The sequence below is a fragment of the Alnus glutinosa genome, chromosome 9 (assembly GCF_958979055.1).
Source record: "Alnus glutinosa chromosome 9, dhAlnGlut1.1, whole genome shotgun sequence".
In the NCBI taxonomy this organism is placed as follows: domain Eukaryota; kingdom Viridiplantae; phylum Streptophyta; class Magnoliopsida; order Fagales; family Betulaceae; genus Alnus; species Alnus glutinosa.
In genome coordinates this window covers 6,145,111-6,166,914 of record NC_084894.1, presented here as the reverse complement: position 1 = coordinate 6,166,914, position 21,804 = coordinate 6,145,111, and the positions used below count along the sequence as shown (strand labels likewise).

Here is a 21,804-nt window from a genome sequence, read left to right as displayed (position 1 = left end):
AAGGCCATGGACAGCCGCATATAAAGCCCATGATTTAAAACATCATTTTATTTCCATCCACATGGAAAATAAAAGAAAACTCTAGAAAACAATTATATTTTTTTTCCCGACTTAGCCTTCAAACATAAGTCAAATTTTAATACCTCATTATACACGTAGCAGCAGCTCATCTTCTATCTGCCACTTTTCAATCTCCTTCCCACACGTTTCGGACATGCACAAGTTTTTGCAGAAATTTGCCAACGCACGACCACTTCTATTTCTTATTTTCTTTTTCTTCCCCTGCCTCGGCTTCTCCTTTCTAGTTCCTTCTTTTCCTTTCTTTTAAGAACACAACCGAGAGGAAGAGATGTGGGAGAGACTGAAAGAGGGAGAAGAAAGAGAGAGCCAGTGGGTGAGCCACCGGTTGGGGCGGACGGGAACGTTGGGCCGGTAGGCCACGGCTTGGCTTCGGCAAGGCCGCGGGGAGTCTGATTTTTGGTACTTTCTCAGTACCCAAACCAAGAGGAAACCGTTTTAGGTTAGTAGAATTCTCAAACATTGATTTTAAATTGATTGGGTTTGATTTTTCTGCAGGTTTTCAGATGGGTTTTGTTGGATATTTTTTTTTGTAAATGTTTAGATTTGGGTATTGTTTATGGAGAAATTTTTTTTTCCTTAGAGGCAGAATGGGTTTCGGGTAATGGGAAACAAAAATCTGGGTTGGTTTGGAGATGAAATCGGTTGGGTGTTGTTGATTAATTGAGAAAACTTTTTGCTTTATGAAGAATTTTTGGTAAAAAAAAAAAGAAAAAGGAAGACAATCAGGGGTTTATAATTTTTGGAATTGTTTTGAAGAAAATCTATGAGTAGGCTTCCAGGTATGAACCTTCTTGAGAATTTAATTTCTGGGTTTGTTTATCTCTGATAGTTTAATGGTTTTGAAAAAATAGATATGTACTAATGGTGAGAAAAGTGGGGTTTTTTTTTTGGTCTTGAATCTAGGTTGTGAAAATTATTCTGGAGTGTTTCTATAGGTAAACCCATTGGATATTTTTGGATGATGTGTGGGAGAATTATGTCAACTATTCTATGTTTTAGTGATGAAAATTGATATATGGTTTGTCCTGGATTTTGTTGAAATATTAAAGCTCCATTTTAAATCTGTCATAGGTATCTAAGATTGGTAGAATCTCTTTGGGGTTGATTTCTGTGGTTTTTCCAAATTGACACTGGGTGGGTGTTGATTTCTGTGGATTCTACGTCGGTTGATCTCACGAGTAAATTTATGGGTTGTTTTGATGACAAAATGAATGGTGTTTTATATTTTTTTTTTGTAATAACGGAATGTATAGACAAATTTAAGAAAAAGCAAAACTAAAACATGACTTAGTATGAGAGGGTATTTTATTCTGGTCGTCAATAAGTTCCTGACCTTATTAAAAAAAAAGAGATTATGGGCCATGTCAAGGTTGATATGTATAGCTACTGATTTGCTTTTAAATTAGCCAATATCTGCTGCATTTCTTGGTCCCTACTAATTTATTGTGCCTACTTCAAAATTTGTACCTTGAGGTGTTAATTTAATCTTCTACAGAGTATGTTAATTGAGCCTCTTAATGATGACAAAAAGATGTACAGATTTTAAGCTCCATTGGAAATTTGTCACTAAAGCCGTGTAGTTATTCTAGTCTAATAAACTAAAGATCATTGAGGAGGAATCTCAAATACAAATAGAAAATTTGAGAATTATTAGACATAGATGTAGAATTTATCTCCCTATGCTATTAAATGAACATCATTGGGTTGAACCCATTTTTAATATCATTAGCTTGCTTCTTTGTGCAAAAAATGGTTGCATGCCCGGATGACTACTACATTACCAGCATGCACTTAATGTGGTAGCAAGAACTGATAAACTAGGAGCAATGAATGACATTTTTTTTAGGTTTCATATGCCTAAGTTTCCATTATGTTTTTCTTACAAGTTTTATGTGTGCCAAGTTGGATTATCCTATTGAGTATCCTCTAAATATTTTTATGATCTACTCTAGGTAGATGTAACAAAGAATCCACTCAAGATCGCCAGGTAAGGGAACACAACTTTAAATCTCGGCGAAATTTTAAATAAAACCTTTTTAAAAGAAAAACGTAGGGAATTTTCAAAAGATTCTTTTACTTAAATATTATTTGTTCTATTATCTCAAGTATGAAATAATGAATATGCTACCTGTGAATCACATGGATGAATGAAGCTGACGATTATATGTTACGTGTGCACCATATGAATGAAGAGAATGATGTAATTATGATTTTCAAATATGTATATGATACATGTGCACCATGAAAATGAGGATGATGATGACTCTCAAAATCTATATGTGTTACATGTGCACTATATGAACAAGATGATGAAATTATGTTGAATATTTGTTTTATGTGCATCACACAAAGTTTTGTCCCACGGTACCATAATGCTGTGATCCGGATCTTATGATGATGAGTAGCGGGGCAACTACACCAAAAGTGTGGGGCTATCGGCCGGGGGGTCCTCACCTAGGGAACTTCCTAACCCGGCAGCTCTCCCCTATGACGACAGGATGCCTATGGGTCCTTCGGGATCAGTCCTTTGGACGAGCCCAACGTGCACCGCTAATGGTTAAAATGCGGAAGTGGGCCAGTGGTAGACAAAACTTACACACTATGAATGATGATTACATATGCATATTTATTATTAATGCTGATATTTCTATATGTGAACTCTGAAAATTCTAAGTATTTAAACTGAACCTTTTATACTACCTTGTACTATGTTGTGTTACTTACTGAGTTGTCAAACTCACCCTTTACCCCTACAACATTTTTCAGGATGCAATAATCAGAGTCATTTTTGGTAATGGCATAGACCTCGCTAAGAGCAATAGATTGTTGGGGGACTGATGTAACCTTTGTTTTGTACAGTATGTTTTCCTTTTGATATTTATAGCATTGTAAAGAGCTACTTTCATGTTCATATAATTTAAATAGAAGATGATTAAGATCTCCGTTTAAAAGAGGTGTCTCAATGTAAATGTGTTTTTAGGCTCAAGTTCGCGTTTCCTCTTATTTCCCAAAACGGGGGCGTGACAGTATGCTTATTAGGATGTGTTGTAGAGTAGTAAGTTAGGGAGCATTAATTACTCCACACCTTTAGTAGAGTAAACGTTTTTCAATTATAGTTTAATCTTTACGTGGAGTTGATTAATGTAAATTTAGGTGCTTTATAACTAAGTCCTAACGAAAGTGTTTTCATGTCGAGGTCGTCGTAATGGTTGACGTCCATTACGCGCTCATATCATGCATGTTAGGAAGATCCATATAGACTTTAATCATTTCATTGGTTGAGGATTGGATGAGATCAATACCCTAAATTTCCCTTAAATTTGTTTTCAAATTCTGCTTTCTTTTACCTTTATTGTTGTAGCTTCAATTCTACAACTTTTGCTTTTATTTTTACCTTTAAGTTAAGTTAAATACGTTCATTCGAATATCTCGTTACGTAAAACAACCCACAATCTCTGTGGTTCGATTACCCTTATTGTAGTACAATTGATTCGTACTATTGCGAGTGGTAAATTTATAAATTTAAAATCTACGTAGTCGATTAACGCACTATTACCATGCAAAAGTGTTCTTTATCCTCCTTGGTCCTTCCAACATCGTCTCGACGTGTCTTGTGACGAAAAAGGGACCTTGATGATTCTGGGTGGGTAGCTAGCCATATAATAATAGGCATGTTTTGGGGCACGTATTTTTAAGCTTTTTGTTAATAAATAAGAAATAAGAAATAAGAAATAGTTTTTATTTTTTAATTTTTTTAATTTTATATAATACATTAAAGCTTGAGAAATATATATATATATATGGGTTATGAAAATTGGTAATTTTCATCTGAGAAAGTCTTTTCCAAAAAAGGGAGCCTTGGAGTGACCATGACGAATCTACGTCAATAGCTGAAACCTTACCCAACTGAAAAGAATGATTAAAATAACCCAATCTACTATCTAAACAATTTTATTTTATTTTATTATTAATGTCAGGAAATAATTCTCAGTCGTAAAAGAGACATTTTGCTTTTCCATATTTTCTTTTTAGAAAAAAAGAAAAAAAAAAAGCAAAAGGACTACGACCACTAAACAATACAAAAGGAAGTAACAATCCAGGGACGGAAGGGGAGGCTAGCAGGGGTCATGCCCTTTTAATTTCTTAAAAAGGCTATGGCCCTTTTAATTTCTTAAAAAAAATAAAAATTAAAAAATATAAGGTAAAAATAAAAATTTAGCTTATTTGGCCCTTATCAAATTTTTTTTTTTGGCTATTGGCCTTGACACATAAGAACTTTTGGCTTCGTCCCTGTAACAATCCATTCAATAGCTTTGCCTCGAGAGAATCCTCAAGATGGAAGGAGGATGTGGGAATGCTGCTAGCGGTGCTGGTTGTAGCCGCCTAAAGTGAAAATTTGAATGTGTCATGAACGACACTCGAAAGGTTCTTAACTTTAAACTAGTTGCAGAATAAGCTATGAAGACTAATAAATATATCTATAAGTAGATAATAAGTGTCCACCTTAGACTGTGAGACAGATGACTACAAAGTCAAATTAGTCAATATATCCTACAGTCAAGATTTGGATCTAAATTCTTCTTTGCAACAAAAGGCTTTACCGAAAGAGAGCTAGAGGACCAAGGGTAAAGGTCAGATTTACCTGAAGAAAAAAAAGAGACTTTTGGCTCTTCAGTGTTCTTTTTCTTTTTTTATTTTTTTTAAAAAAATAAATAAAATGACTACAACAGCATAACAATACAAAAGAAGAAAGTTACAAAAACCAAATAAAAAAACCAACTAAATAACACTGCCCATGTAGAGTCCATTTAATGGCCTTGCCTCATAGTGGATAGACATATTAGACCGGTCCATGGAGAAGCAATTTTTTTTTTTTTTTTTTTTTTTTTTTTACATGTCCACACAAAAGGAAAAAGCCTTATCTAGAAACATAGTACGTGTATATATATATATATTTGCGATTTTATGAAATTATAATATAATCTGCAATTATTTTAATTAGATATCAACCTTTACTGAATGTATAAATAGTATACACTGATCTCCTTTAACGCACTAAATAAACTAACATCTTGTCATCAATATAAAAATATTGATTATAAATTAGCTAAAATATTTAATTACTGGGAAAAATTTCAATTTCTTTGAACTTTCATAACTTTTATAATTACCCCTCTAAAGTTCAAAAACTCTTAATTTAGTGTATTGATCTTTCAATTTTTTGCAATCTCACATCTCTCGTTAGGGTGAGGTTAATTAAGTCAAACTGTTAAATGGTAAAATGAAGCTCATACCTCTATAAACTTTATACAATAACAAAATTACACTTAAATTACAATAACATCAGTTAGAATTTAACAGAAAATCCTAACGGAAAGTGAGATTGATTTTTTCTTTAAAGTTCGATACACTAAATTGAGAGTTTTTGAATTTTGATAGGTAATTACAAGAGTGATGAAAATTGAGAGGGCTTAAAGTGAAGTTTTTGAACCCGGGGGTAATTGTAAAAATGATGAAAATTAAGGAAAGGTTAAGACTCCGTTTGTTTCGGCGTAAAATATTTTATGTCAGAAAATAATTTCAAGGAAATTATTTTTCAAGAATAAGTTTTCTGCTTAAAATATTTTTCGGCGTTTTCAATCATATGGATGTAACAAATATTTTTTTTTTTTTTTTATTTTTTTTTTCATTCAATCATACTAGCCTATAAAAATCAATTCTCATCCACAACATAAAATATCAATATAATATATATAAACAACATAATAATTTGAGTTCTAGTTGTGGTCTGGCTGAGGCTCATCAGTGGTCCGGTGGTGGCACGACGGTGGTCCAAGGGTTGCTGGGTGGTGGTCTAGGAGTGGCTCGGTGGAGGTTTGAGGGGTCTCAGCGGTAGTCTAAGATGGCTCGATGGTGGTCCGGGGTGGCTCGTTGATGATTCGACGGTGGCCTAATGCTTGCTTGTTGGTGGTCCATTAATGGTTCGAGAAGAAGAAACTCAAAACCCGAAAATAATTTAAATTTAAAGTAGAAATCATTTTTTGAAACTAAAGAAGTTTTTTTAGTAAAAAAAAAAAAAGAAAAAAGAAATACTAGAAACTTTACTTAATCTCTCTGAACTTCTATCACTTTTACAATATTTCAACGCACTCCCCAAAGTTAAAAAATACTCAATTTAGTATATAAAGCTTTAAATTTTTTGCGATCTCACCGGTCGTTAGGATTTTATGTAAAATTCTAATCAAGGATGTGGAATTGCCAAAATACCCTCCTTTTTTTTTTTTTTCCCTTCCTAAAAGGGAATGGTTTGATAATTTTATGAGCTTTACAAAGGTATGATGGTAATTTTACCCTTTAACTGTCTGATTTAACCTGATGAAATTATTATATTTTTAAAAAAATTTAGAATGCGCAGCATTTTCCTTTCAGAAACTATCTTCAAAAATCAAGGCCCACTCAACAAGTACTGACGGTCTCACGGGCATGTGAGCTTAATATTCCCTCAATATCAGCATGAGATCAAACGCAGATCCCACTTTATCCACAGAACTCCGACGTGGCACAATATCATTGAACTGCACCAGATCCATGCAATCTATCTGCCACAAAATATCCATCACATTCCACAAAGCCTACCACCATTGAATTACGATTTACATTTCTGAGCCGGTCAGTCTCTTCAGCTTCAGCAAAACCCTCCGACTGAAAATGGCTGCAACCTTTGCCACCGCATCAACCGTCGTAGGCCTGGGCAGCTCCTCCTTGTCATCACCTTCCCGGGTCTCCGCCGCCGCTAAGAGAACATGCCTCACTTCAGGTGTTGCTCCGATCCAAAGCTCTCCGGCCAGTCTTAGGCCATGTTGCTCATGATCGAAATCAATTCTTTTAGATATCTTAATCATTTGCATATATAACAAGAAAAGCAATTTCGGAATATGTTATTAATTAATTGTTTAGTTTTGTTTTAATTTCTGAAACTAATTAAAAAATTCTTTCTGAAAATAAAATTTTCACAGCAGTGTTTAAAAATGCGTTCTCAAATATGTATTAATTGGTTGCTATATATTTGGGACCTGATATGTAGAATATTTTAATTAAAAAAGAGCTAAAGTAAATTGTGAAGTAAGGATCAAACTAAAAACCTCTTATACTATTTTAAATTATCACTTAATTTAAGAGTTTAAGCAATTTTAAAAATAGAAATTTTAATTTTTAATTAAGTTGCAATGGTTCTTTTTTTTTTAAAAAAAAAAAAAAAAAAAATTGTAATAGCTATAACAGTTATTGTTATTATTACTAGAAAAAAATTTCACTTAACCCCCCGAACTTTCATCATTTTTATAATTCCCTTAAATTTAAAAAACTCTCGATTTAGTATATTGAACTTTTAATTTTTTGTAATATCACTTTTGTCGTTACGATTTGGAGTTAAATCAGTCAAAAGGTAAAATGGCCCTTATATCCACCGTAAAATTTATAAAATTACAAAATTACCTTTAAATTACAATTTTTTTTTTTTTAAAGGAGGTTATTTTGAAAATTCATCACTCAATCTTTTAAGATTTAACGGAAAATCCTAGCGGACGGTTGATATTGCAAATTTTTTTAAAACTTTGATACACTAATTTAATAGTTTTTGAACTTTAGAGGATTGATTGCAAAAGTGATAAAAATTTAGGGAGATTTACTGAAGTTTTCCATATTATTAGTGTATTTACTGTATAAATCGTTGATATATATAGCATTTATTTATTTATTTTTCTTAAGGTTTTGTGAGGTCCTCTGTGGGTGTTAGGAATCCTCTGAGGCAGGCTCGTGCTTCGGGAGGAAAGTTTACGTGGTAAGTAGTAGTGGGAGTGAAGTCTGATTTGGTTTTAACTGATCAAGACCGTTGGTTTTTGTTGATGATGGTGGTACTGATCACTGATGATGGTTGGCTTTTTGTTTGGGAAAGTTTTGAAAGAGATTGGCTGCGCAAGGATCTGAATGTTATAGGATTTGGGTTAATCGGATGGTTGGCGCCTTCCAGCGTACCTGCAATCGACGGCAAGAGTTTGACGGGTCTCTTCTTTGAAAGCATTGGAACCGAGCTCGCTCACTTCCCCACCCCTCCTGCTCTCACTTCTCAGTTCTGGTGAGTACCATTCCATTTAAACATCTTTCATTTTATTAATTAAAGCGATTTTATATGTTTCAATTTTTATTTTATTAATCAAGTGCACACCCAATTGATGTAAAAATGGAATGATGACTTTTAGGAATAATAAACAAACTAAACGACGGAATTATTCAATTCTTGAATCTTTTCCTACATACCAAATACGTCCTAATTCTTGCAATACCAAACGGTTGAGAAATTGCTACAAGCATTTTTAATTGTATAGTCTCTGATATGACAGTAAAAATTATCATTTGATAAAAAATTTAATGGTGATTCATCCAAAATTCAATAGTGATTTTGACTGTCATATCAAGAAGTATGAACTTGAGCATGCATGTAACATTTCTCTTAAGAGTTTAATCCCGATCGATTAATTAGTTGGATTTTGGATCAAGCTCTGTATGATAACTGCTGAGAAAACTTAATTAGTTTGTTTAAAGGTTTGGAGCCACAAATTTGCTGAAGAAACTAAACCCAAAACTTTCTAATATCCCAAAAGTGCAGTGAAAACTAAAACAATTTGATTTAGGGCAGGAGAAGAGTTTGCTTCGAAAGTGCTTTTCCTTTTTCTCTGTTTTCTGGTTGGGGCTTCGAACGTGTAAAGCCTTGAGGCAGCTAGCTTGGCCCAACTCGAATATTCCTGCATCCAAACGTGTCCTAATTCAAGCCCGACCCAGTTTGATCCAAAAATACTGGATCGGGCTTGAATGCTGTAGTATTTTCAAACTTGCTGGTAAGTGGTTAATGCCCAAAAATAGAAAGATTATAAAAGAGGTCCCACCGAGACTTGAACTCGGGTTACTGGATTCAGAGTCCAATGTCCTGACCACTAGACCATGGGACCGCTATGTTCGGATTATTTTATTTTAGAACTACTACTATTAAAGGCTCACAATGTTTTCTTTTTATTTTTTCGGGTAAATACCAACATTCCACAAGAACCTTAATGATTTTATATTCTTTTAAATAATATTTAAGAATAATGCTATTTAATAAAATATTATTATATAATTATCATAGAAAATATCAAGTATTTATTGTCATTGTCATGTTCTTGACACGTTATCTTAGTAGTATGTGTTTAATGTTTAAGGAGTGTTTGGTACACAACAATGTTGTATAATAATCATTTTTCTTACAGAAATGTCTTTTACACAACGGTTGCACAATTATTGTGTAAAAGACAAAAGACGTAGATTGGATTCTACGTGGGACTTATGTGGTGAGACCCACCACATGAAACCCACCCATATCTCTTGAATCTACATAACAGTTGTGCAGAAATCATATATCTTTCTCTTATGGGAAGTGATTCCTGTACACCAAGTGTACAACAAATGTACAACACCCCTTCACATGGGGTGGGTCCCACAGTGTGTGGAGCCCACCCCATGTGAAGGGGTGTTGTACATTTGTTGTAGGAGTGATGTACAACTATCATTATTCTTCTCTTATTGTTTGGGGGGTTTGAGCATGTGGGTTGGAAACGTGTTGTGTGCAGGTTGTGGTTGATTACGTGGCACCTCGGACTGTTCGTCGTGCTTACTTTTGGGCAAATTGGGTTCAAGGGAAGGACAGACAAATACTTTTGAAGCAACTTCTGTCTTTTGATGTACCCAATCCTGTCTAAAATCTATTATGACTTCAACTCCCTTTACCCTTTCTTCCCTCTGTTCATAAGAAAAACTGTCTATTGTTTCCAGGCTTCTAGCATATATGCATGCCTATTTGTACCTCTATCTTCTGCCCAGCACCCATGTTTTCTTTTTTTATTTTTTTTTATTTATTTTTTTTTCATTCCCGCTCAGTTCTCATTTGAATTCGGCAAAGAATGCTACTACTTTTATGCCTTTCAAAAGTGTTTTTTTTTTTTTTTCTTTTCTTTGAAAATGGATGGAGAAGGATGATTGAGACATAATTGATCAACAAAAGCAATACTTTACTTTTGAGTTTTGAACATCAAAGAAATAGGAAGACAAGAAGGAAGAGGTAAAACATCGATTTATTAAACCTAAATGTAATCAAAACTTTTTTTTTTTTTTTTTGTTCCTTTCATTGTAAACTTTCCAAAATATCATTAACGTAGGATTAACAATTTTTAACACGACACGAATCTAATATAAAATTAAAGGGGTTAAGGTTGATGAGAATGACCCATTTAATTAAATGAGTAAGATTATGATTGACATAAATAGTCTTATACATATACCTCGACACGACTTGAATCAGACATGTGACATTTAAAGCTGTCAAATTTTAACATTACCAACGAGTTTGACACATTTGGATCCTCTCCATTTGAAACGGAGAGGATCCTTGTCCGAGTTCAACACGAACCCAATACGTGAACATAAATTGTGATCCTAAAACGCAGCCCTCCGAAAATATAAATAAGAAACTCAAGTGCGGCCGAACGAAAGTATATACCATAAAGCAAAGAAAAATTGATGATATGAGATACCCCAGCCAATCCCTAAGATTGAGCCGGTTTAAGGGCCCCACCTCATGCTAAGAGATTGATTGAGTAAAGGAGTGAGATGCGTTGGCATCGATTAGACGGTTCACATTCATTACTCCCTACTTTAAGACTTCTCAAATCCATAGTTTGTAGGAAGAAGACATAAATAAAAGATTGCAGAGTCTACTTGTCTCGGGTAGGTGGGCAAGTTGTGTCAGAGCAGGTAGGTTTTGCAGCCTCCTTTCTTAGGGACGACAGCTCAAATTTCTAGCATATTACATGTTATGAAATAGTAATATGATAAAATCACGCTAGGTCATCAACAAATGTTAAACATATATAATTGTCTTAACAGCTTAGGCTGTCGCATCTATCTTCTCTTAGTCCTCTTGTCTAAATTCTAGCGTCGTCTTCTTTGTAAAATAGATGTTTTACATACAGAAAAATAAGTCGACTGCTTAATAAGTAAGTCACACGTGAAATAATGTTTTATGAAGTAAATCCATCATTTACAAAACATGTGAGTATGCTTCATTCAATCGGACTTCTCAACAAGAAAGGAAGACATAAAATCACACGGATATGCTCAAATGTACATATAATTGCATTTATATAACAAAGGTCACAACTCTCCTATGTTATCTATATATATATATATATATATATATATATATATATATATATATATATATCATTAACTCTCTTACAATGATGGTTGCGTGTCTTGCAGGACCTCTGATACAACTTCAGTGTTCTGGGTGGCCGGATGTACGTTGCACATAGCGCGATATCTAACTACTTGATCGATTGGGTCCAACCCCAGGTGACATCACTTAGCCTAGCGATACTAGCAAATGACGACCCCAACCTTGTAAGTAGTTGCACGGGTCAGAAATAACATTCATATCCAATGCACAATTTATCATCTTTAGTTCCAAAACTAAAGATCAAGCATTTTTCTTCCATTTCATTTATTCCATTTGAAAGCTACCTTCAACACCACTCATATACCCGGAAACGACATTCTCATACAACACAACAACTCACTCACTATGTTTATCAACTCCTCACTATTCATTTGGCACGCTACTCCTTCAAAGACTTTAGTTTTTTCAAGAAAAGTTGAGTTTCCGTGGAAAAGCTTCTCCCTCTTCTTTTACCCAACCACTACAATACACACACTATTATGAAAACAAAGGAAAGGCTGATGATTCTTACCCCTGGCCTTGAGCTCAAAGGATATCCCAAGTCACCTCTCTCTAGCTCTCTCTCTCTCTCTCTCTCTCTCTCTGTGTACGTGTTGTTGGATGAGTGTGAAATTTTGGACGCATCTAAATCGCATGCAAGAATGTTTACTTTCAAGCGGTTCATGTCTTGTTCAAACAGTAGTTTCAAATTATTTAAGAAATTGTGTCCTAAGTGACACGTTCGAACAATGTTCAAACATATTGACTTGTTCAAACAGGTTGTCTCATTCGAATGTGAAACCTTATCCAAAATTTTCCCAAGTGGTATAAACTTTTTTTCCTTGCATTCCGATCACATATCACCTAATCCCTTCTTAATCATCGACCCTAAACATTTTATTGCCCTAATCTTGCTTCTTCTAATTGTTATATTGTTTTGATTTATTTTCAATTACCACGTGTTTGGGCAGCGTGTCACATCTTAGGGTTAACCCATAATTGGGAAAGGACACAATAATATTAGATCTAATAAGAATATGATTTATGACATGGTATCACGCTATTACGGTCAAAATTTTGTTTTATTGTATCTAATGATGTATATGATGTCATGTCATTTAAACGTGGTGATACATTATTTAAACTTTTAAATGATGTGACAACATATATATCATTAGATCTATAAAATTTAATCTGATCAATCATAAAATAAATTATTTCGATTTCATATGAAATGGAAGAGGATCCTTACACTTTAACCAAAACGATTATTTTATTTTTATTTTTATAATTACTTTCCAATATGATTTAATGGATAAGTACATGAGTAAGAAAATAAGTCAGATATTTGGCATATGCATGTTGAAAAGACTAGGAAAGATAAATTGAATTGTATAATCTTAAAATGTTTATATTAGATGTATCATCGAATTTACTACATTTTGTTTTTAAATTGAGATGGCTGTTGACTTGAGTTGGGAATAATCTCCTTACTGAAAACTATACCAACAACTTGCTTCGTTGCGTGCTTCACATAAGCACACTTCTTGTATATTAGATGGACGAGGTATAGCAATTGTTTTTCTAACATGGCATGGCACCACCATAAATGTTAAATTATCAATTATTTTAAAAGTTTAAATTGATAAAAAAAAACTATTAATTTAATTATTTAATTAATATTTTAACACTTTTTTTTCACGTATGAAATCAAACAACACGTGTCATATTTTAATTGAAATATGAAGCAAATTGTGAGAGTAATGATTCAAACTCGCAACTTCTATTATGATATCATTTTAAATCACTACTTATCATAAAAACTTAAGTTGATAGAAAATGATTGATTTAATCATTTAATTAGTATTTTAACAATAAAAATACATCATTTAGGAAAAAAAAAAAAAATTGACAAAGAGTCTTACTGTACTAACATGCATGCAACACAAAATGCCTTAAATACACAATTTAATTACTCTATTATACTTAAAAGCAATTGGTGAGGGAGGCAGCTCAAGCATCATATCATAAAGGCTAGGACTAGGAGACAAGTTGGTGCATGTAAATATATAATATAATAGGTTGAATAATTCTTTTCAGCTTTTAAATCATTATGCAATCATACTTGACGCGGCAATTAAAGTTTAACAAAGATTAAAACGGGTTGGCCCAATTTCTCTGTCAAATTCATCTCTCACAAGGTCAGAAGGTTAGTTAACAAGTTCTTTTCACCCTCCTTCCCCCCTACCCTTTTTCTTTGTCAAATTAAGTACATAAAAAATCTAGTTTTTTTTTTTTTTTTCTTATTTTTTTTCCTCATTTTTTAATATTACGTTAAGCAAAATTTTTTATGGTATTCGAAATCGCGCCTTACAAGGCATGTTTTAAGAGTCGTTCATATGAGCAGAGCAGATACTGTTGCATCTCAAAAATTCCCCACTCAACGTGACGCTTTCACGACTCAAACCCCATGACCCTGTCTCTGATACCCATTATTGGATCGAACCTTTGACTATCTCATCTGAAAATCATTTGTTGTCTGGTGATGGAAGCCAAAAGCTTTTTATGGCATTCGAAATTGTGCAATGAAAGACATGTTCTTGAATAGACACTGTTGCACCCCCAGCAAAAATCACGTGTTTTTTTAATTAATGCTATTAATAAAGAGTAATATTTTTTAATTGACTATCATACAATTAGGATGACGTAAATTCGCTATCACATCATTAAATTATATGATCTTCATATAACTGTCTACTAATAAAGAGATGACCCTATATATTGCTTGACTCTAATACGAGTAATACTACATACTACACTACTATCTCATTATTATCTCGCTATAATAAATTATTTATGTGAGAAATTTTGGTCAATGGTTCTACTTGTATCCCATCCACGTTGTTTCCCTCACCCATGTAATGGAACGTGGGTTTCTCCCCTCCCGTTAGGCAGAAACAACAATGTGCTTACAGAATATTTAATTATTAGACAACACATTTTGTCGATAATCAAGTTATTCTCATTAATTAAAATACTAAAAGATATGCGGTGGCGAAAGCGAAAGAACATTCCAGGGGAGAGAGATTAGGAAGGGCAATCAATAATTAATAAAGAAGTATCTCAAAAAAAATAAAAAATAATAATAATAATTATAAAGAAAAAAAAAACATACGCAGAACCGAGTCAAGATTCTGACCGTCCATTCTATGGATCACATGCTACGTCCCTGATTGATTGCACTTTGGCTCACGTGTCTGCCACGTCCTCTTATCGTCTTTTAAAACCATTAACCCAACGAACAACGCTGAACATATCTCTCTCTCTCTCTCTCTCTCTCTCTCTCTTTCCATCACATTCTGCTTTTCGTTGTGTTTCTGTTTCCCTCTCAAGATTTCTGAAACAAAGCGAAGTCCTACCATTTCCAATCAAATCCTGTCCACATTCCATTTTTGACACTTCTTAAAAGGTCCTCAGATCTTTTAAAGACTGCCAAATGCTCCACCACAAGCAGAATCTTTGACAGCCACTTTTCTTCGCTAAACTCAAGACCAACAGTCCCAAACTTACCAAACATACGAAAAAGATCAGCATCGATGTACCCTCCATGAAACTTTTAATACCAACCCAAATCTTGAAAATCTTGAAAATCCCAGAATTGGGTCTTCAAGATTCTCAGTGAACATTCTAGTATAATTTTTGTTTTTTGGGTTTTTGTTTACCTATAATGTCTTGGCAAAACCACAACTTGGAGGGAAAGACAGGGAAGGTTTGCAAGATCAGAAAGCGAGGCTGTTCGTCGTCGTCGTCCTCTTCGTTGGTCCGTAAATACCGATTCAAGCGGGCGATTCTGGTCGGGAAGCGAGGCGGGTCGAGCACGCAGGTCCCTACGTGGAAGACTAGCGCGAGATCGAGATCGAGATCGCCTTCGTTGGCGATGGAAAACGCAGAGTTTCCCACTTCTAAAGGTGGCGGTGGTGGTGGGAGAGGGAAGGAAGTGTCGGTTTCTGCGAGGAAATTGGCGGCTACCTTATGGGAAATCAACGAGGTTCCTTCACGGCAAGAGAAGAAAGGCTTGGAGGTGGTTAAGGATCATAAGAAAGAGCTTACAAGCCGAGAGAGAGTGGCTAAATTATCCCACCAGTTGTCAGATCCATGTCGTAGTCCTATTTCAGAGGTTGGTTTCGTTTCACTTTTCGACTTAGATTTTAGATTTAGGAATTGGCATTAAGATTTTCATTTTTTTTTTTTTTTTTAAAAAAAAAAAATGGAGAAAATTCCACTGCAGGTTTACACTAATAAATGAGTGTCAGCTCGACCAGTGGAATTAACATTCAAATAAATTTTCTCTGCCATTCAGTTGGATCTTGTAGATGCATTAATTTTTCTTTGCTGGGGAAGTTTTGAAGTAACTCTTTGTTGTTTGTCTATTTGTCTATTTGTCGTAAACTGGGCAGAGGATGGAGGGATCTGGAGGTGGTAGTCACCAGAGAAGAAAATCAGCCATTTCTCAAAAGCTCCAGCTGACTGACTATTGTTTGGTTGGATTGGACTCCACCAGCAATGCTAGTTTGATAGAGGTAGAACAACTCTGTTCATTTATGGCATGTTGTGCGTCATTTTGAAAAGCCCCCCCTTTTTTTTATTAGGAGAAAATAAATACGAAAGTGACATAGATATCATGTTGACAGTCATTTTTCAAAGTCGGTCTCCAAACTTTTTCCTTTGAGTGGTCCATTTGACTAGATCTTCGCATTGTCATTTTCAACCGTTTTTTTTAGTGAAGTGGAAAAAGTAGCCGCGAGAGAGAGACAGAGACAGAGAAAGAGAGGGAGAGGAAATAGTTGATATCACCACCATTTCAATTTCTAAAGCTTTTTTTTTTTTTTTTTTTCCCTTTAATTTTCTCTGATTTTGTTGACATGTCCACGATATGTGTGCTATTTTTGAGCTTACTTTCAATATTTGTTATTTGTGAGGTACATGTATTGAATGTTGATGACATGTTAGAATAGTCTTTGGTTGTTGTTAGTAAGAAGGATATATGCTTCACAAATGCAGATGGAAAGCCATTCTCTGGGAAAGACTCATCATAACTATTGTTTAACTGCAATCCAGACTCGTTTAAAAGAGGTCAGCAATGGCTTAAACACATCTAAGGAGCTTCTGAAAGTTCTGAATCATGTATGGGGTCTTCAGGAGCAGCATTCATCAGGAATACCGGTCGTCTCGGCCCTGCGCATTGAGCTCGATCGAGCACGCAACCAGGTGGACCAGTTGATCCGCGAACAAAGGTCTAACCGCAATGAGATCGAGTACCTCATGAAACATTTTGCAGAAGAAAAGGCAGCCTGGAAGATCAAGGAAAGAGATAGGATTCTTAATGCCCTAGCATGCATGGCAGAAGAGCTTGAGGTTGAGAAGAAGCTAAGAAGACAGACAGAGAGATTGAACAAGAAGCTTGGTAAAGAACTTGCAGATACAAAAGCATCCCTGTCAAAGGCAATGAAGGAGGTTAGGAGGGAGAAGCGGGCAAAGGAGATTTTGGAGCAAATTTGTGATGAGTTAGCCAGAGGTATTGGTGAAGATAGGGCTCAAGTAGAAGAACTAAAGAGAGAGTCGGCAAAAGTTCGGGAAGAAGTGGAAAAGGAAAGGGAAATGCTTCAGGTGGCTGATGTTTTGCGCGAAGAGAGAGTCCAGATGAAGCTCTCAGAAGCTAAGTATCAATTTGAGGAGAAGAATGCTGCGGTAGAAAAGCTTAGAAATGAACTTGAGGTGTACTTGAAAACGAAAGTAGGTAAAGAAAATTCTGATGGGTCTCCAAAGTTTGAAAAGATCAAGGAGCTTGAGGCCTACTTGAAGAAGATCAATTTTGGGTCATCTCAAAATGCAGAGAAAGAAGAGGATGAAGGGGAAGTGGCAGATGGAGAAGACTCAGGTGAAAGCGATCTTCATTCCATTGAATTAAACATGGACAATACCAGCAAGAGCTATAAATGGTGTTATGTTCATGAAGATGATGCTCAAGATGATTCAATAAAGGTTTCAGTTGATAAAGAATCAAAAGGGAGGAAGTCTCTCTCTGAGAAAATTCAATGGGGAAGCATTTGCTTTAACAGGGGAGCTTCCAATGGGGACTTTGGTTCAAAAACTCGGGAAAATTCAGAAAGGTTTGATCAGGAAAGATTATCTGAGATGCTTTCACAAGCTCAAACACAAGATCATGATGATGAAATTAGAAGATCTAGATCTCTTTTGGGTCTTAGTGACCGCATTTTATCCGGTTCAAAAATAGCTTTTACAAGATCCTTGCCTTTACTAGATCCTGGAAATGATGCTTGGGAAAGTTCAATGGTGTTGCAGGGAGATGATTTGAAGCCTGAGGTAGCAGGAACAAGAGGCAAATGTCAGACTCAAAACTAGTTCAATACAATAAACATTTCTGGCTTAGTATTTTCTTCCCTCTGGCCTATGCATTGCTTGCGTCTTCTTGAAGGCATTCAAATCATCCTCATGGCTCAATGTCTCATTTGTTTGTCAGCTCGATGAATTGCCGATATATATATAAAAAGCAAAAATGTAAATATCATCTCATACGAATTAAGTTGTATGGACCCAGTTCAATTCATCTGTACAAAGCCTGCTATATCCCAAGGCTACCTGAATTTTGCAGTATGTTTTCATTTATAGTGTGTCCTGTGTAGCCTTGATTAGAGGAAAATTTTCTTTCTAATTAAGTTGGATGTTAATCAAAGGCATCTTTTATGTGTACAAGAAATTCATGAGCTTCTTTTGAGTGGTTAGAGAATGTTGATCTGGGGAATATGAAGATCTTTTCATTTATTTGAGAATTCGAGGGAAGAAAAGTAGACCTGTAGAGTGACCGATATTGATACTTGGAGAGTCTTTCAGCGAGATCATAATATAGTTTACTATCTGTTTAGACATCACTCAATCCAAAAAATTTTGAATTTATAGATTTTGCTCAATTATGCTATATTAATTACTCAGACTTGTAACTTTTTTTTTATAAAAAAAAAAAAAAAAAAAACATGGAACTCATTATTTTTACACTCACGCGTGTATATTCAAGACAAAGTCAGGAAGAAGTGATTCTTTAAGAAGAAGCATTTTCCTTTTCACTAAGCTGAATACATGAATACACATTTTAGGAGGATGCCAAGGGTATTCACATCCCTGCCAAGCAAATTTCTTTTCATTTTAACTAAAGAATATATATATATATATATATATATATATATATATATATATATATATATATATATATATATTTCTTTTTGCTTTCCAACAATCACATTTTTCAAAATTTGTCTTTTCTTGACTGTAATATTTTCAAAAAAAATTGACTTTTCCAAATGGATATATTTTAAAAAATTTGTCTTCTTCTAACTGTCATATTTTTCAAAATTTTTTTATTGTTTTTTTTTTTTTTCCTTGGTGGTCATTTTTTTTCTTCACAATTTGTCTGTTCTAATTTCTAACGGTCATATTTTTAAAATTTTATCTTTTTTTAACGGTCATATTTTTTAAAAAAATTCATCTTTTCCCAACTGTCATATACTTTCAATATATATAGAAAAGATAATTTCTTTTTCAATTTTCATTCATCGCAACCCAAATTTCTTTTTCATTCAATCTCTATTCTTCCTCAACTCAAGTTTCTTATTTATTTGCTTTTTCAAAAAAGAAAAGAAAAAAAAGAGCCCAATAATACGTATACATGTAGGCAGGTTGGACACCATGTGAAGGGTGGTATGGTATAGGCGTGAGGCGTGACATGCGGGTTGAAAAGATTTGTTAAATTATCATTCTTTTTGGTTCCCCAACAGTTAAATTGATAGTGTACTTCTTGTGATTGATCACCGCCACAAAGTGATTGCTCAACGGTAAGACGTTTGAGGGATGGAGTGAATTATTGTCGTTATAATGTTATGTAGAGTAGACCCTACAAATACTTGCTAGTGGATATGTTCGGTAAAGAATTTGTCGTGAATTCTTTGTTTGAATATAAATAAGAAATGATTGACGTGATATTGAGGTTGTGAAATGAGATTTGAATTTTTTTTTTTTTTTTTTTTTGAGAAGTAAAAACAAAGACAATTATTTGCCAAACAGGTAAACACTGTCATTGATTGCTGTCGAGTGAAAAGAATGAAAGACTTAGCAAATTGTAAGGGTCATTAATTGTAAAGGATTTGTGTTGGACCATCATTTTGAGGTCGTCGATCACTCCATAAATATGATTGGGTGGGGGGTTGGCTAACTACCTTCTTACCATTTGAGGGATGGTCAGCCACTTCCTTATCGGCTATGCTTTGAGTATGGTTGGAATGAGCTAACTGCCCTAAGGAAGTAGCTGACCTCCCGCTCAAAGGGTGAGAGGGTGATTAAACCACCTCAATCTCTTTTATGGGGTGGCCGACGAATTAACTTCTTTTAATTAATTTTTTTTAAAAAAAAATTCACTTAATTTTTCTGAACTTTCATCGCTTTTATAATCTCTTCCTAAAGTTTATTAACTCTAAATTTAGTGTATTAATCTTTCAATTTTTTATAATTTCATCTCTCACGTTAGGGTTTGAGATTAAATTAGACGATTAAAAGGTGAAATGACCCTTATACCCTTATAAACTTTATGAAATTAAAATTGAAGGAATTTGGATTGAGGTGACCCAAGGAGGTGTAGTGGGCGTGGTGAATGAATGAATGAGAGATGTTGGAATTTGAATTGAAGCAACCTCAGATTCAGCCAAACAAAAGGTGGGGAAGATGTTGGGGTAGAGTGTAGATATGCTACACAAATGCGTGCGAGCAGATACTTCTTCTGCCCATCGATGTCTCCTTTTTCTTTTGTCTATTTCCCAAGATCCCTGCCCCCAGGCCAATTGCCTTTGCCTTGCCCCCCTACCATTTTTCGTCTAGTCCATTTCCACCACTAATAATTGGGGGCCCTCACTTTTTGGGCAAATCATTTCTTCTTTCGTCTTGGGATTCCATCTTTAGCTTTGATTAATCCTCCATTATTTAAATTGACAGTTGATATAGAATTTATCTGGACCTAGATCCATAATAATTAGGGATCGGATTCCCTTCAATTTTAAAGAAATTTTTAATTTTTAATTTTTTTTTAAATCAAGCCGTTTTATTCATTGAATGGCGTGAAAAATGTCACATATTAAATATATGAAATGTTAACAATGGAACCAAAAAAAAAAAAAAAAGAATCATTCCAAAATGCCACTTTATGTCGTTTAAAAATTTTGAACAAAAAACTGTCTTTCGGTTTAATAAAAAAGAACCATCTCTTCAAAAGTTAAAAAAAAAAAAAAAAAAAAGCCTTTTGAAATGAATTTTTTTTTTTTGATTTTATTGTTAATATGTCGTATCTTTAATATGAAGCATTTTTAACGTCATTCAATGTAAAAAACGGCTTGATTTCAAAGAAAGGGGATCCTAATCCAATAATTAGTTGTCCAAATTGTTAACTTATATGGAATTCAATTGCCCAATAAATTTTGGGAGGTCGGCTACTAACTCAAGCAGCAAGGTCTCATATGACATAGGCTCTCTCACTTAGCAATCACCTAGCAATTAATTGGGCAACTAATTATTGTGTATACTAGATCTCAATCCGATCTACATGCACAAAGTGGATCCTTTTTATATAGGCTCATAATTGTTGTCCAAATAACTAGCAATTTAGACAATTAATTGCAGAAGATCCCGATTCATATTTGACACCCATCGACAGTTAAGAAAATTGATATAAAATTACAGGATTTTTCATAAAATTAAATTAAGATATTGATATACACTGTGCACTTATAATCACCACATAATATTTTCTTTTATCTTCTGCTGCATAGTTTTGCATGGTTTTATGCTCTCTCTTTTTCTTTTTCTTTTTGAAGTGCATGGTTTATTCTCACCCAAAGCATAGAAGGAAAATGTTTTAGGGTACACTCCCTTATAAATTTATGTCACAATCCATGTTTTAAGCAAGAAACTAATATGATAAATGCTGCTTTAATTTGTAATAAAAATTATAATATCCTTAACAATATTTGCCTTTTGATTTTATTAAATTATTTCTATGCTACGTTAGAGTAATTTTTATTATAGCATCGACAGGTTGTCAGACGTAAAGAATCAACTCCGACCAAAACAAACAAGAATTCAAATTGAGAGCAGAGGTTGTTTGTTCTATGAAAATTTACCGAGGATGATGAAATTGTGTACCATATTAACTGAGTGTAAGCCAAAGCAGTTTTGACAGATTGTCATCAATATGTGAACCCAATGAATAGACATCCATACAGAATCCAAGCATGCATGGCTACATTACTCTGTTTAGAGATTTTATTTTTTATTTTTTTTATTTTTTATTTTTTTGTGGA

The 21,804-nt window shown here is 34.2% G+C and overlaps 2 protein-coding genes, 1 long non-coding RNA gene and 1 other non-coding gene across 5 annotated transcripts; 3 read left to right on the top strand and 1 right to left on the bottom strand.

Moving 5' to 3' along the window:
• Positions 1-130: 130 nt before the first annotated feature.
• LOC133877098 (uncharacterized) lies at positions 131-3,032 on the top strand. The gene is made up of 3 exons (XR_009901654.1): positions 131-520; positions 2,034-2,068; positions 2,848-3,032. It is a non-coding gene; the product is annotated as an uncharacterized LOC133877098 (long non-coding RNA).
• A 3,680-nt stretch (positions 3,033-6,712) lies between these two features.
• Positions 6,713-9,981, top strand: LOC133878600 (photosystem I subunit O). The gene is made up of 4 exons (XM_062317166.1): positions 6,713-6,898; positions 7,849-7,921; positions 8,036-8,215; positions 9,744-9,981. Exons 1-4 carry the CDS (start codon positions 6,790-6,792, stop codon positions 9,832-9,834), a joined length of 453 nt encoding a protein of 150 aa, XP_062173150.1. The 5' UTR covers positions 6,713-6,789; the 3' UTR covers positions 9,835-9,981.
• TRNAQ-CUG (transfer RNA glutamine (anticodon CUG)) lies at positions 9,015-9,086 on the bottom strand. The gene has a single exon. It is a non-coding gene; the product is annotated as a tRNA-Gln (tRNA).
• A 4,489-nt stretch (positions 9,982-14,470) lies between the features above and the next one.
• Positions 14,471-18,164, top strand: LOC133878691 (uncharacterized protein At5g41620). Of its 2 annotated transcripts, none has more exons than XM_062317280.1 (3): positions 14,471-15,563; positions 15,844-15,966; positions 16,505-18,164. In XM_062317280.1, exons 1-3 carry the CDS (start codon positions 15,114-15,116, stop codon positions 17,807-17,809), a joined length of 1,878 nt encoding a protein of 625 aa, XP_062173264.1. In that variant the 5' UTR covers positions 14,471-15,113; the 3' UTR covers positions 17,810-18,164. The 2 variants fall into 2 exon arrangements, with proteins under 2 accessions (XP_062173264.1, XP_062173263.1); XM_062317279.1 differs by having other exon boundaries at positions 14,472-15,563; positions 16,448-18,164.
• Positions 18,165-21,804: the final 3,640 nt, after the last annotated feature.